The following is a 15,309-nucleotide window of genomic DNA, read 5'->3' as shown; positions in this document are numbered from 1 at the left end:
CTTCAACCAATTGCCTGGTACACGCAAGATACATTCGATGACGGGACGAGGTTCCATTCGGGAGCCGGACACTCCGGTTGGTGCGGAACCGATGTCTGATGGTGCCAGCCTTTTAGGTAGGTGGGGGCGGGGTGATATTGGGGTTGGTAGGTTGGTAATGTTTGCTAAGTAAACAGGGAAGAAAGTTCCCCTCTTATCTATGTGGATCGGATGTGTTCATGGGAACTGAATGACTTGGCTAAGATAGCCGCATTGAGTGAATGTAACGGTGTTTGTGGGGTGGATTTGGGGGTATAAGAGGAGCGTTTAGAAGCCTGGATGTTATCGTTGGGGTTGATGGATGTATTGCTACTTTCAGTTTCAGTTGAATACCAGACTTCAAGCAGATAGGAGTATCATTAACGCGGCTACCACAATGAAAGAAGCTCTTGTGAGCAAAGGTACTCTCGTCAGCTCTCTCGAATCTTCTCTGATTCTCATTCTAACACCTCACAGGAACGCACGTCCAAATCGTCGACTCCCCCCTCCCTGAAATCAACGAAAACCAGCTTCTCATCCGCGTCATCGTCTCCGGAAGCAACCCCAAAGACTGGAAGCTTCCAGACCTCTTCAATATCCCCGGCGCCACCAACCAGGGTGACGACATCGCCGGCATTGTGGAAAGGGTCGGTGCCAACGTCTATGAATTCAAGCCCGGCGACCGCGTCGCCGCTTTCCATGAGATGCGCACGCCGGGAGGAAGTTATGCCGAGTATGCCGTGGCGTGGCAGCATAGTACTTTCCATATCCCGGAGAATATCAGTTTTGAGGGTTAGTCCCCTGCCAATTTGTTAGAGTTAGGTATGTTAGGTATGGGCGGGGAGTGGGTGTTGACAAGCTGAACAGAAGCAGCGACAATCCCCCTCGCAGCCGCTACCTCGGCCGTAGCGCTCTACCACCGTCTCTCCCTCCCGCAACCCTGGACCCCGATCACCTCCCCCTTGCCACTAATCATTTACGGCGCCGGCTCCGCGGTTGGCTTTTACGCCCTGCAGCTCGCCAAGCGGAGTAACATCCACCCATTGCTGTGCGTTGCAGGCCGGTCAAAAGATTACGTCTTATCCCACCTCGATCCGAGCAAAGGCGACGCTGTAGTCGACTACCGCGAGGGCGACGAGGCGGTCATTTCCGGCCTTGTGGCCGCGCTGAAAGACAAGGGCTTCCCACCTGTCAAGCACGCCCTGGACGCTGTTTCGGAAGGCAGCAGCGCGCGCAACATAGGCGAAGTATTCCGCCGCGTCGGAGCCATTGACACCCCCGACGGGGTTAAACCCAAAGTAACCTTCGTTCTAGGCCACAAGCAAGAGGGTGTTCCCGACGGGGTGGAGCAGAGCGTCACGACGGTCGGTGATGTGCATAGTAAAGAAGAGGGGAAGGACCTGGGCTATGTATTTTTCCGGTATTTTGCGAAAGGCCTGCATGAGGGTTGGTTTAAGGGGCAGAAATGGGAGGTTGTGCCAGGGGGGTTGGGGGGCATCGAGGGAGCGTTGAGGAAGTTGAAAGCGGGAGAGGCCAGTGCGGTGAAGTATGTTTTTAGGATTGCGGAGACTGAGGGCGTTGGGAAGTAAAGGAAATCAAACCGTCTGTTTATTGTTTGATGTCTAAAAGCAGGTTGTGCCCAAACAAATACCCATAATGTACCCAGCGCTGAATATTAGACAATAGCTCGAACAGAAAACAATGATGCCCCATGTCTAATCCCACAACTTAATCTCTCCCTTCGCCCCCGCCGTAAACACCTTGCTAGTCTCCTGCTCTGACCACGCAACACAATTGATAATACCGCCGGCACTATCAGCCGTGAGCTTGCTGTACAGCTTGCACGTCTTGAAGTCCCAGAAGCAGACGCTGCCGCTGGTATCGCCAGACGCAACAAACTGCCCATCTGGGCTGCATGTAAGCCCGATGGCGCTGCCGGCCGTGTTATGCCCGCGCCAAGCCTTCTTGCGGTGCTGCCGGAACTTGTCGCCGCTGCAGGAGTAGGCGACAATGGAGTTGTCGCTGCACTGGTAGAGGACGTACTTGCCGTTGGGGTGTTGGGCGGATTTAGTGAGGGCGAACATGTCCGGTTCGCTAAGGAGATATTAGCAAATGTTCATCTAGATGAGGGGGAAGGAGAAACATACCTGATGGTCTTGATCTCGACAGGAATGCCATATTCCCAGACCTTGAGCGACCGGTCATCCGACGTCGACATGAACCGTCGGTTCTCATCGATGTACTCGATGGTGTTGATCGGCCCAAGATGACGGTCGTACTCTTGCACCGTATCATTGCCAGCGCGAGTGTCATACTGCACAATGCGCTTGTCTGACAACCCAGCCAGGAATTCGTGCCCGTTCTCACTCGACGGGTTGAACTTGATGACATGAGGTGTCTTGCCAATATTAAACCTGTTGACACACTGACCAGTTTCCGTATCCCACAACCTGATCTTCCTATCAAACCCTCCCGACAGGAACTTGGTTCCATCATTGCAGAACGAAAGATCCGTAATCGCCTTATTATGCCCGCTATACGAGCGCAACAGCTCCCTCCCACGATAAACATCGAAGATCTTGACCACGCCATCCGCGCTCCCCGCCAACCCAAGATGACTCGACCTCGGGAAGAGCTGCAGAGCCGTAATCGGCTTCCCGCCGTGATGCCTCCATGTATAAATAAGCTTCTTGGGGATATAATTTGTGATACTGCCCACCTCCTTGTTGAGCGAGACATCCAAATCCTGTGGCACATGCATGTACGTCCGCCCCAAATAATCGTACTCGCTTTCGCCCAGAAACTCCGTCCTTTCCTCTCCCATCTCCTCAGCCTCCTTGCGTCTTGCAATCGCAGGCTCAGGCGCCTTGAGCACTGTCCCACTCTCAATAACTTCTTCTTCCTCATCCGTCACCTCAACCTCCTCATACTCATCCCCATCCTCCTCCTCCCCCTTCTTGTCCACAACTTCGTATTCCTCCCTCCGCTTATACCTCGCCCACGGTCCGATATAAGCTCCCTCCCCATCCGCAATCGTCGCGCTCCCCTTATCCTCCCGCATCTCCCTCAATCTCTTATTAACCTCCTTCATCTCTCGATTACTCCTCATCACGCCTCCCCCAACCGCCTCCACGGCCCTGTGTTTTGCCCGAAACGTGGCTTCAGAGATATACATCTCCTCCGCATGACCGGTCAAAACATTATTCTTGCGTTTGAGCGAGCCTGACGCGCTGGCCGATGACGAGGATGTGTCGCGGAAGGGGTTGGCCGGGCCGTAGGAGGGGCGCGCAAGATTTTCGCCGGTGTAGGGGACGACGGCATGGTTTGCGGTCGGAGCTTGGGCTTGGGATTCGCGGAGGATGAGGGCGTCGCGCACGGGGAGGTTGGGGGGGTATTCGCCGAAGTCGGGCATTCTGGGGTGATTTCGGGTTCGCCTCTGTCGATGGGACAGTTCTGGACAGTATTTGGGTTGATTTTTTGGGATGGGAGAAAGAAAAACCTGTGGTTGAAAGTGATGAAGGGGCCGGGACTTGATCGCAGAAAGCTGCCTTCGTCACTCGATTGCTGCATCACTTCTCGGCGCGCCTCGATAAGATAAGGAAAAGCCTTGGCTCACGGATCACATCAGGCTTGGCGCAAAGTCAGCGGTCCATTGAAGATTGGCTTTCGTTCGCACCGCAGTTTCACATGTTAACCCCAGTGAGCTTGTTGAGCTTATTTTGACAACATTTTACAAGTGCTGGGCCTATGTTGACGAGGGGGCTTCGTTAGGAATATTGTAGCAAGGATGTCGACTGAACGATCCCCCAAGCATGATTCATGGGCTCATTAAAAAGACCAAATACTAAAAACAAAAGCTTTAAGACTTTGTTGAAAGGGTTAGAAGCAAGCGTTTTGACAGTAAAATGCCAAACTGACATCCACCACGTTAGCTATGTCCGTATGCGTACCAGGAGTCCGAATATCTACAAATGCCCGCAACAGCTATTCCACATCCAGATCCACACCACAGACAACAAGAAACGTAGGGGTACAATAGGAAGGTAGAAAAGATGAGGTAATGAGGGGAAAAAAAAAGGAAGAGACCCAGCCTCCCCCGGTCCTAACCGCCGGCCCGCAGCCATTGCCTTTAACTCAAGTCCCTTCAATGCAACTCAGAATGCCCCACGTCTCGTTCTTCGCACTAGTTCATGACACATTCATTCCATCCACAGTGACGGGTCATTTCATTATTACCAATAGTACATTCGTCCATTCCGTTTGATGTTCATTCCGTCCGTTCCTTTACAAACCGCACAGAGACCATCCGGAAGTCCGAATTCGAATCCGTGTCTATTTCAAGATGGTCGTTTGTTTGTCTCAATCGTAAACCCTTATTCCTTACATCACATCGCCACCACCGCCTTGTCGCCGGTAGATTCACACAGAGGACCTAGGTAGGGCCTCCTCCATGGAATCATACACCCGTGCCGACACAGACCTGGGCAATACCGGCCTATACCGGCCCCAGAAACAATAAGAAAAGGGTGATCCATGTGCACGCTTAGTGGGCCTCGTCGCGGATGAGGGCGACAATCATGCTGTACAGGTAAAAGAAGAACATGATGAGGTGGAAGCCGAGCTTGGTGAAGGATTCCTGTGGAGAAGGGCGTATTAGCCTTGCTAAATTGGGGGCCGACAAGGGGGTCAGGGCAATGGTACCTTCTTGTGCACATTGAGCTTGCGGAAGATCTCAGTGGCGTCCAGCAGGTGCGTGTTATCAATGATTCTGTGTTGCGTCCATAGTCAGCGGGTGCTCTTAACAATTTGTTCCCTCATTCTTGAGGGCTAATGATTCTGGATGTTTCCAGGCTCCACACAACGTACTTCTTGACATTCCAGCCGAGGAGGGGGAGGTTGAGGATCAGCGGCAGCCAGTAGCCGTTGATGAGGAACAGAAAGGTGAGGAAGCCATGGATGGCCACCTCGGGGATAATGTATCCATTGAGCCTGTTGCAAAGGTCGATCGGGTTGATGTAGTCACTAAACGTTTAGACCCAAATCAGCGATCAATCGTTCGATCAAAGCAAAAGCGGTCGTGTCGTCAACAACATCACTGGCCGGGAGCCAATCTTCGCCCCCGGTCCCTTTGTAGCAATCAGGTAGACATACCACTCAAGATCACTGTACATGATGGTGAAGAAAACCTGCAGGAACAGGTTGACGGCATTTATGATGACCGCGAAGAGGTAGAGCCACGCTTCACCCGACATCTTGGTGTCTGCTGATTATTGATGGGGAAAATTACTCGTGGTGTGGAATAGGCTCTATGCGTATCACGTCTCGATAGAGGGATACTAATAGTCGGATATCGCGCCCGAGAGGTATGTGTCGAGTAACAGCGTCCCGATGCGCAACGATGACGGAAGAAGGGCTGGAAATCAACCCAACGGATGGGTTTTCGTTTGGGTCGCTTCGTGCGCCGAAGTAAGGCTAGAGATAGAGAGCGAGGGGTTGCCCTGGGCAGCCGAGTTGTCGTAGGTAAGGGTCTGGGGGAGGGGGAGGGTGCGAGATGGGCCTAGAAGCCGGTGTCGTGGTTTAGGCTGCGCGGCGTAGTTTGAGCGTGGTGCAGAATGAAAAGCGGGAGGTGCAGAGCGAAGCTCTCAACACACGTGGGCAGAACTTGTGTGGATCGCAGGCGGATTCTTAAGCTGGTGGTTGGTTGCTGGCAGCCTGCAGGAGCCGAAAGCTGTGAGTGGGGCACAGTGTCTTTCTCGGCTGGGCTTTTGTAGTGGCCCAAGCTTGGCTGCAAGTTCACAACACGGCCTTTGGTGTGGGGCTTCAGCGCATGATAAGAGCGATAAGGCTGCGGAGGGAATGACGTGATGTGCTGAAGGTTGACGATCAAATTGTAGAGTGCAGGTGTGTGGGGTAGGTAGCGAGTAGGTTGCTAAGCCTTGATTATATTTGATAGCCATGTGGTTGGCCCTTTTGTCTAGAACTACCATTTATCTCTGTCAAAGGAGGGAGTAACCTCAAACTCAACCCCATTACCAATTGGGCGTTTAGCTCAGGCCAACACGTTGCTGGGTATCACAGAAAACCAGAGGGTATTGAAGGACTAAGATCACAGAGTGTTGCGTTTCTAGATCTTGCTCCCGTTCACCTCCTAGTTCTTTCCATCCGAAGCCGCAGAGTCACCCGCGGGGGGCATAGGAACGGGCCCGCCGGGAGAGTTCGGTGTTCGGGCAGTCAGCACCTCAACACCAGTCTCAGTCACCAGGAGAGTGTGCTCTATGGAGGTGTCAGCTGGAACTAGACCTTCCTAGGCCTTGCAATGTATAAAACTCACCAAACTGAGCAGTACGCTTGCCGTCAATCGTCACCGCAGTCCAGTTATCGGGCCAGGTGACATCTCTGTACTTGCCCAAAGCAATCATAGGCTCAATGGTGAATGTCATGCCAGGCTTGCACTCGCCAACAGCCTTGTTTTTGGCGTAGTGAGGGATATTTGGCGGACAATGGAAAATGCGATTGATGCCATGTCCAACGTACGTACGGATAACACTGCAGCCACGGGACTTTGCGTGCTCCTCGATGACGTTGCCAAACTCGCGGAACAGAGTCCCTGGCTTAACCAGCTGGATGGCTTTCTCCAGGCACTCGCGCGCCGTCTCCACGACACGGACAGAGTCGGGATCGGCCTTGGCCCGGTCGCCCACGTAGTATGTCTCGTTCAAGTCACCATGGAAACCCTCATGGTAGAGAGTGACGTCAAGGTTGACGATGTCGCCGTCCAGGAGGACGCGCTTGTCAGGAATTCCATGGCAAATGACCTCGTTGACTGATGTACATACTGACTTGGGGAAGCCGTTGTAGTTCAGAGGGGAAGGATACGCCTATCGCGTGAATTAGCCAAGACAACGCATGGTGTTAAAGCAGCCGGTATGAGCCTCACATTGCGCTCGATGCAAGCGTTATGTACAATCTCATCGATCTCGTCGGTCGTAATACCGGGACGCAGGGCGGCAGCCGCAATGTCCAGAACTTCTCTGGCCAACCGGCACACCTTCCGCATGCCTTCTATCGACTTGGCGTCGAGGATCTCGATCTTGTTTGACCGGACAAGCGATCTGCCGGCCTTAGGGATACCATCCTCGGCGTAATCAGGACGGGGGATGTGGTCGGGCACGGGACGTCTCGGGGAGAGCGGGTAGACCGGTCGCAGCGTGCCGGTATACTTGAAGTTCGGCCACGGATTGAAGTAGCCGGTCTCTGGATCAGGTTTAGATACAGCCTTTGGAGGGAAGAGGTGGTTCAAAATACTATTTTCTTGCTTGTGCATATTCTTGTGTGTAGCCTGGCTAACTGTTAGCCGCAGAAGCCCACAAGGAGCGCGCCATGAAGCAGTTTACCCAGTTCTTTTTGAAGCATTCTTGAGAGCAGAAGTAGCTTTCCTTAATGCCCAGAGCGAGGCACTTAGGGCACTGCAAGGAGCTGGCCTCATTTTCACAGTCGGCCCCGAGGCACTTTCTTTTCTTCGGCGGTTCTTCAGTCATGATGTTGGGGGGTGTGCGGTCTATGAGGCTTGCAGATGGGATGCTTTCTAGGGGAAATGGAAGAAGATGCGATCGCGAAGGAACGAAGGTAGATGTCGTTGGGCTATGCGGTTTCTGGTTGTCAAAAAAGTACAACGGTCGCTTATTAGATTCTAGCGACTGTGAAGATCTCGCGCGTCCGATGCCGAGGCGCTTTAATATCCCAAGCAGCCCATAGCCTCGCTCAGGAAAGGCAATGGCTCGTAGTGCTTGCAGTTTTTTTGTTGTCGCGCGGGTGCCACGGACGGCTGTGGCGCTCAAAAAGTTACGTTTCATGTTCCGTACAGTGTATCTTACATCACCAGATCTTGCACTCAGAAGCGATGCTATGAATTTCTACCGAGACATTGAGCCGAAGCACAAGGCACGGACAAATGGTGGAAACTGATATTTATGATTATTCCCTAGCCAAATTGGAGCTTTATCATCTTGCGTTTATCACAGAGACATGACGCAGACCAGATAGGCTGTGATCTTGGCCCTAACCCTGTTATGACTGCATTTACATGTAATTTCACCGGGTAACGGAACGTCAGTGCGGAACTCGGTGCCGCGGGGCAACTGTGGCTGATTCACCCCGCAGTATCAAAGCGTTCTCGAACACTGCGGGACTCCAGGGTAATGATGGCCAGTGGCAACAAACTCAACCCTGATATGAAGAGGTGGGCATCGCAGGAGGGGGTGTGTGGGCGGTAATGGATAGGGGCGTCCCCGGAGGTACCCAACCCAAATGAGACAGTCGGGACTAGCCGAAGGCACCTTCTTGTCGACTGATCTCGAGGTGAGCCGGCGAGATCGGACCAACAGCATTTTTTTCCAGATCTCAGACTCGCAATGGAAGGAAAACTGAGGGTTGCGATTGTGGGCGCCGGTCCTGTTGGCTCTCTAGCCGCGCTGTACGCGGCAAACAGAGGCCACAGCGTTGAAATTTACGAACTTCGAGGTGGTGCGTTTTTTACACATTCTCACATCAATTTACTGGCGGTTGCGGTTGCGCATCGTCGCGGCGGCCATGAACTCGGCGATGCCATGTTACAAACGGGATCTGGGTGTTGACATGATCGCCCTGCAGATCTCCGCGATCCGTCCACCATTCCCCTGAACTTCACCAAATCCATCAACCTTGCACTCTCAGAGCGCGGTCTTAATGCTATGCGCCATGCCGACCAACCAAACCTCGTTGAGAATGTCCTGGCCGCCACTATCCCGATGCGCGGCCGGATGATCCACCGCAGGACGGCAGCCGGCGCTTTGTGCGAGGAACCGCAAGACTATGATCCTGTGCACGGCAATGTACGACTCCATGACCCTTAATTGTTCTTGTTGCTTCGTAGCATCGTCTTCGGGGGCCTTTTAGCTGACGTCATAGGCCATCCTGGCAATTGATCGCGGCGGCCTCAATAAGAGGCTTCTCGATATCCTTGAGGCTATGCCCAATGTGAAATTCTTCTTTAACCACAAGCTCACAGGAGCAGACTTCAAGCAAAACAAGGCATGGTTTGAAGTCCGCGAAAATGGGTCGAGCCGAAATCCGGGGGACCGGCGCGAAATTGAGATCAGCTTCGACCTCATGCTTGGATGCGACGGGGCTCACTCCGCTGTTCGCTACCACATGATGAAATTCACCCAGATGGATTACCAGCAAACCTACGTCCCCGCCCTCTGGTGCGAGTTCCAGATCAAGCCCAAGGAATCGGCCCCAGACGAAAATCCTATGTCCAGGTACAGGATCTCTCCAAACCACTTACACATTTGGCCAGCCAAAGAATTCATGTTCATTGCCATTCCAGGAGAGGTGAGAAAGTCCAGCCATTTTTTATCCTCATACGGCTAATAGTCTCAGGGCGGTGCCTTCGTCTGCACCCTCTTCGCTCCTCCTTGGGTTTACTCCAAGTTGGAGTCCGACCCAACCGCTCTCCTCATCCCCTTCTTCGACGAACACTTCCCCGGCGTGACGCAACTTATCCCCCCTGAAGAACTCATCTCTTCCTTCCAGCAAAACCCCCACCTTCCCCTCATCAGCATCAAGTGCAAACCCTACCACTACGGGTCTTCGGTCGTTATCCTCGGCGACGCTGCCCACGCCATGGTGCCTTTTTACGGCCAAGGCATGAATGCGGGGCTCGAGTCAGTCCGAATCCTCTTTGATATCCTAGACAAACATGCCCGGATGGACGAGCTCCTCTCTCCTGACTCCAAGTTCGCCGTCGAGTCGCGAGCTCGTGCCCTCGAAGAGTACACAGCGATCCGCGTCCCCGATGCGCATGCCATCAATGACATGGCGCTCAACAATTATGAGGAGATGCGTGCCAAGGTGCTATCGCGGAAGTACCTCTTGCGCAAGTGGCTTGAGGAGAAGCTGTCCAAGCATGCGCCGTGGCTGGGCTGGCAGACACAGTATTCTCGGGTGTCGTTCAGCAATCAGCGGTACTCAGAGGTCAAGAAGAAAAGCCAGTATCAGGGGGACATGCTGGTGCGCGGGTTTATGGCACTTGTGGGCATGCCTGTGCTGGCCGGCGCTGTGGTGCTGTTGGTGAGGTACAAGCGAGCTGTGGATGTGGGATTGAGGGCTGCGCTTGGGTCTGTTGACTCAATGGTGGAGCTGATGACCATGAAGCTGTGAGAATGGAACGAATTGGCAGGCAATTTGTGTTTTGGATAGACCGCAACCTGTGCAGAGTAAGCGATTACTCAAATCTTGTTGTAAAATTAGACGCTTCTCAACTCCTCGGGTGGCGTATGCAGGAAAAGTACAAAACGTTACAATCATGGATATCACGGAGAATTGTTTCTTTCACCTCTCGGGGCAATATTTTTGTTAAGGCAACTCTATTCCGATGAAGTTTGTTTTGAAATGAAGGCTATTTGTGAAATCGAAAATAATCCCGAATGTCAAACAGCCTATGTCAAAAAGCAGGGTCACCGAATGCCTATAATCCAAGTGTTGTCTAGTCAATCTTCAAAAGTCGAGGGTAGAATACGCGAATAATATCATGCAGCCAGCGAATGCCCTTCCATTGTCATAACTTCGCATCTATGACTCGGTGAGGTTGTAAATCTTCTGGATGTCCTTGAGAACGGTCTCGAAATCGATCTTAAGGTCCTTCAGTAGGCCGTCGCGGAAGCCAAACACCCAGCCGTGAACAATGGGATACTTGTTCTTGGCGTAGGACTGCTGAACACTGGCGGTCTTGATAACGTTGCGGCACTGCTCATACACATTGAGCTCTACGAGACGATCATACCGAGCTTGATCATCCTCGATGGCGTCGAGCTCCTTCTCATGCAAGCGATAAACATCGCGGATATTGCGCAGCCAGGGGTTAAGAATGCCCAGATCTTTAGGAGTCAACGCCGCCTTTACACCACCACATCCGTAGTGCCCACACACGACGATGTGCTTGACGTGGAGGTGCTCGACGGCATAGTTGATGACGCTCATGGCATTGAGGTCGGTGTTACACACGAGGTTGGCAATGTTGCGGTGCACGAACGCGTCGCCGGGCTCCAAACCCGTAATCTGCTCGGCGGGGATACGTGAATCGCTGCATCCGATCCAGAGATACTCGGGGTTTTGGCCGGCCGCCAGCTTCTCGAAAAAGTGGGGGTCCTTGGCCTTCTTCTCGGCCGCCCAGGCCTTGTTGTTCTCGAAGACGCGATCGTGTGTCTGTTGCAGGTAATTGATTATGTCCCTCTCAGTCATGGCGTTCAGTTCTGCTTCTGTGTAGCGGCGCAGCCGGGGAAGCTGGGGTTTTTGTGATGATGTGGGACAGGATTTGGATGCGGTCGTGGAAAAGTATGACAGGATATTAAATCGGAGCTTCACCGTGAAACGGATTGCGGTAGTTAAAGACGCAGATGGTTTAAGGAGAGTTGTGCAGCGCGCGAGTGAATGGAATGTTGTTGCACTCATATGTGGACTTAGCGTGGCCATTAGCTCCTGCCCTAGGTGGATTTGTTGGCTTTCCCCTGAGTCGAGAATCGGTTTTGTTGAAATCCCCATGGATCTATTAGGGCTGCAGCATCGGCCAAATTTGGAACCGACAAGCCGGGGTCCTTGCATGCACCCCTGATATTGGTAGCCAGCTCATTACATGCTTTTTGTTGAGATCAGAAAGATTAAGGACAAGGACGACTTGAAGGCCAACCTTGGCAAGTACCGCATCCCCAGAGACTTCAAAACCCCAAACCGTAGAAAGTGTCTAGATACAAGCTATTCATTTTCAACCTCTAAGAACATGGATTTGCACACTGAGATACTAGAGAATAGATGATACCTAGTTTGTAATAATGAGGAGCCAAGAGCCCAAATTTTGAAGGGCTTTTGAGCATGCTGCAAAGCCTGAAATCGCTAGCGGGGAAGACAGCGGGGTCAAACTCGTTGCTCATCAGATCTACTTGGCGGGACAAGATGAATTTAGCTTGGCATGACGTCATTGCCAAGACGTGGGTTAGTGTCCAGATTGACATCGCCAAGATGTTGAACGTCAACCCTCAGGAACATTTGAGACTTTCACCAGTTCAACTGGTTTTCCTGGGTGTTACGTGAGTTTTCTTAGTAAAATATTGTCGCCTCGATGCTGCTGTCTTGTTAAGAGGATATCGACAAGAAGAGGTAGCTCCATACAACGAGGAACACATACTCGTTGGTCTTCCAAAGCGACCTATACGTAGGATGATTGATGAGTAAATAATACACTCAACTAGCCTCAGAGCTTCCCAGAGCTCCCCATAATACAAAATGCATTTTCCAGTTAAGGTTTATCCTTATCATCATCATTCAGATGCCGTTCTTACCCTTATTCATACCCTAGTATGTTCACGTATTCAACCACTGACGTTGTATCCAATGAGTGCTAGCAGCTTACAGTGCGTAATGTGATGTGAGCTCTCAATTCCAATGGGGAAAGGGTGTTAGGTTATCATTTGGATCTTGTTTATGTCATGGAAGTCACCAAGGAATTTATACATGGGAGACTGGGAGCTACAATGTCTCGACACTCACGTGGCCCGCAGGCCATTGCGCTTTTCCTTCTTGGAGTCTCTTCATCCCAAGGAAATCGCAGTCGAACTTCGCGTTCAACTCCCGTCTGGGTCAACAGGTCTTGTTATTTGTTCAAAACCACGCTGCCCACAGCATAAAAGGCCAAAATTTGGTTTAAAGGCCACGAATAGGGTCGAAGCCATCCAGTCGAGCCCCCACAGACTCTGGAATATTTCTATACCATTCTTGAGCTTCCAGCCTCCACGTTGGTGTTGAGTCGCAACATCTAATTGCTACACCACGCATGCGATATCAGGGCGGGCCCCTGGCTTGTTGACAGAGCTATGTGCAATTCATGATTGTGCGTTTGTTCTTGGGATTCCACTTAAAGACCATCAAGAGCCACGACTTGACCTGATTCCTACCTCACAATCTATATAAAATTTTGTGCCTTTTTGGAGCCCTGTCCTTTGTTGCCTTCTTTCTTTGCCCCATAAGTGTAGCATGAAATGAACTTGATTGCTTCATCGCACGTTCTTTACTCCGGCACTCGACCGTACCTTCCTCATGTTTGGTCCTACACCTCATAGGCAGAAGATTTAAGACATATGAACGGTCTTCTTTGAAGACATTATCACAGAGATATTGAAATCTCGATCAAGATTTGCGAGGGTTGCTGGAACAAGGAAAATTGATATCAGAATGGTGAGATCGCGTAGTAGTCTGTCAAATCGCGTTATTACCTTTCGTAGGCATATCAACTCATTCCTTTCCAGACGACGCTCGATGATGGCACGAAGGACTCCAATAAGCCGCCTGCTAGGTGTTTATCTCGTATTCAAAACTGACGCTAGTCCAACGGCACGGGAGGGTGTTACCCGCGCGGGAAATAGTCAGAATACCCCAAAGACACAGACGGGTTTGCTTAGACCCAATTGATACAAAAGCATCATTGTGACGATTCCTCAACCTCCTGACATGGGTTCGAAGGTAGTGGCTAGGTTATAGAGCCTGAAGGATTGTCCTCCTCATACAGTAGAGTATGTGGTTGACTGCGGTCACCAGTTGTTGGTTAACAACTGTTTCATTACTAAGGTACTCTCTCCTAACGAGCGGCCAGCTAGGTCCTAGATACAAGAGCATCTCCTCCAGTATCAATCCTGCCATCACGAGTAACACCGGTAATACTGGAGTATCACTCTGTGAAAAGTTGGTCTTGGCAGTGATATAATCTTGATTGGTCTATCTCTTCAACATCTCCCGTCTTGTTGTTCTTGGCATGGTCTCCCTCATTCCGTTGGCCGTGACAATCATGCATGATGCGTCATGGTGAAATTGCCAGTAGTTGGCACTTGAGGACATAAAGGGACATGGACAAATTCAAAACCAACAAACACATCATTGGCACTAGCAAGTGTATGAGGGAGATATTGGATCAGGCATAACTGAAAAGTGACTTTGGATGGGACAAGGGAGACGACATACATTGTGGGATGGAAACTTGATGGTACTGATGGAAAGAGGAGTGAGAGGGATGTGGGAAGGAAACAATATCATTACAAAGCATGGGTAGTATCAACAACATGAAACACATCACCACATACGAAGATGACAAAATGTCTCTTGCTCCCTAAGGTCAGACAGAACTCATAAAAATTACCACTGGCTGGACAAGAGTTGAAGTTGATCTTCCTCACTCCATTGCCTCAACTATCTATGGCTAACTTGGTCAGGAAGAGGGTGTCGGTCAGAAATCATCCCATTTCCCTCGCGGGTTTTCTCTCCAGATCCACCCGGCCACCACCCGCATGAGCAGGTGGCGGCCGAGAAGTCCAGAGCTTTCTCGGATCTCCCGGTAAACCCTCAATGAAAGGTGTCTCTACCTCTTTTCGGCCTTTGTCAAGGAGACAGGATGGGGCTGGTCAGAGGAAGTTATCAATCTCCCTCACCTCGTGGCCTCAGTCACCTACTGAAGAGGATGACTGAGTCGGTCTGGAGGAGGGGTTCTCGGTCATAGTCACTTTCTCGCAGTGAGCCTTCAGATGTCTCTCACTTTCCTTTGCCCATCACCCACAGCTTAGATGACGGGTATGGTCGAGGAGGTTAGTTTTATCTTCCTCATTCCATTTCCCGAGTCACTCATTGAAGAGAGTGACCAAGTCAGTCTGGAGGAGAGTTCCGGTCATTATCCCCTATATCCCCTCTGCACTGGGGCCCCAGCGAACCCTCGGGGAATACGTCCCATTTGTCGCTCACTCTTTCAAAGCACCACTTATTGAAAGGAGTGGGTCTCTGTCTGAGGAGGTTTTGATCTCCCTCAGCCCGTCCTCTTCCACTCATGGAGAGAATGGCTAAGTCGGTCTAGGGGAGGTTGTCGGTCTGGAATGTTGGCTAGCCATTCAGTGATGATTGCACAATTTAACCTTGCTTTAGTGAAGAATGTTGTGTCAGGTATTTTTGAGTACCCCAGTGAGCCCTCACATGTCCCTCGCTCTTATTGAGCACCAGTCATGGAAGGAGTGGGGCCCAGTCAGAGGAGGTGGCTGTCCTTCCTCTCGCCATCCTCTCAACCACCCGTAGCAGTGATGACCAAGTCGGTCTGAAGGAGGGTGTCGGTCACGAACCCCCAAGGTCCCCACAACAGTCTTGAACCCCCAAAACTTCCCGACCACCACTCCATGGAGAATGGAAGGGGAGGGCTGAGAGGTCCAGAGGATGAGGCCTTGAGAT

At 51.6% G+C, this 15,309-nt stretch overlaps 6 protein-coding genes across 6 annotated transcripts; 2 read left to right on the top strand and 4 right to left on the bottom strand.

Moving 5' to 3' along the window:
- Positions 1 to 415: 415 nt before the first annotated feature.
- On the top strand, positions 416 to 1,607 carry CTHT_0017840 (uncharacterized protein; the record flags this gene model as incomplete). The annotated part of the gene is made up of 3 exons (XM_006692221.1): positions 416 to 440; positions 496 to 810; positions 910 to 1,607. 3 exons carry the CDS (start codon positions 416 to 418, stop codon positions 1,605 to 1,607), a joined length of 1,038 nt encoding a protein of 345 aa, XP_006692284.1.
- A 126-nt stretch (positions 1,608 to 1,733) lies between these two features.
- Positions 1,734 to 3,430, bottom strand: CTHT_0017830 (uncharacterized protein; the record flags this gene model as incomplete). The annotated part of the gene is made up of 2 exons (XM_006692220.1): positions 1,734 to 2,112; positions 2,166 to 3,430. The coding sequence occupies 2 exons, from the start codon at positions 3,428 to 3,430 to the stop codon at positions 1,734 to 1,736; spliced, it is 1,644 nt and encodes a 547-aa protein (XP_006692283.1).
- Positions 3,431 to 4,561: 1,131 nt separating this feature from the next.
- On the bottom strand, positions 4,562 to 5,270 carry CTHT_0017820 (uncharacterized protein; the record flags this gene model as incomplete). Its single annotated transcript, XM_006692219.1, has 4 exons — positions 4,562 to 4,654; positions 4,720 to 4,786; positions 4,885 to 5,040; positions 5,170 to 5,270. The coding sequence occupies 4 exons, from the start codon at positions 5,268 to 5,270 to the stop codon at positions 4,562 to 4,564; spliced, it is 417 nt and encodes a 138-aa protein (XP_006692282.1).
- Positions 5,271 to 6,166: 896 nt separating this feature from the next.
- On the bottom strand, positions 6,167 to 7,342 carry CTHT_0017810 (putative methionine protein; the record flags this gene model as incomplete). The annotated part of the gene is made up of 3 exons (XM_006692218.1): positions 6,167 to 6,291; positions 6,350 to 6,896; positions 6,956 to 7,342. 3 exons carry the CDS (start codon positions 7,340 to 7,342, stop codon positions 6,167 to 6,169), a joined length of 1,059 nt encoding a protein of 352 aa, XP_006692281.1.
- Positions 7,343 to 8,429: 1,087 nt separating this feature from the next.
- Positions 8,430 to 10,218, top strand: CTHT_0017800 (uncharacterized protein; the record flags this gene model as incomplete). The annotated part of the gene is made up of 4 exons (XM_006692217.1): positions 8,430 to 8,541; positions 8,668 to 8,888; positions 8,965 to 9,390; positions 9,439 to 10,218. The coding sequence occupies 4 exons, from the start codon at positions 8,430 to 8,432 to the stop codon at positions 10,216 to 10,218; spliced, it is 1,539 nt and encodes a 512-aa protein (XP_006692280.1).
- Positions 10,219 to 10,629: 411 nt separating this feature from the next.
- CTHT_0017790 (uncharacterized protein) lies at positions 10,630 to 11,298 on the bottom strand (the record flags this gene model as incomplete). The annotated part of the gene is made up of 1 exon (XM_006692216.1): positions 10,630 to 11,298. One exon carries the CDS (start codon positions 11,296 to 11,298, stop codon positions 10,630 to 10,632), a length of 669 nt encoding a protein of 222 aa, XP_006692279.1.
- Between the last annotated feature and the right edge of the window lie 4,011 nt (positions 11,299 to 15,309).

Source organism: Thermochaetoides thermophila, assembly GCF_000221225.1.
Source record: "Thermochaetoides thermophila DSM 1495 unplaced genomic scaffold scf7180000011815, whole genome shotgun sequence".
Lineage (NCBI taxonomy): Eukaryota > Fungi > Ascomycota > Sordariomycetes > Sordariales > Chaetomiaceae > Thermochaetoides > Thermochaetoides thermophila.
The sequence above is the reverse complement of the archived record's forward strand: the minus strand, read 5'-3'. Positions and strand labels throughout refer to the sequence as shown.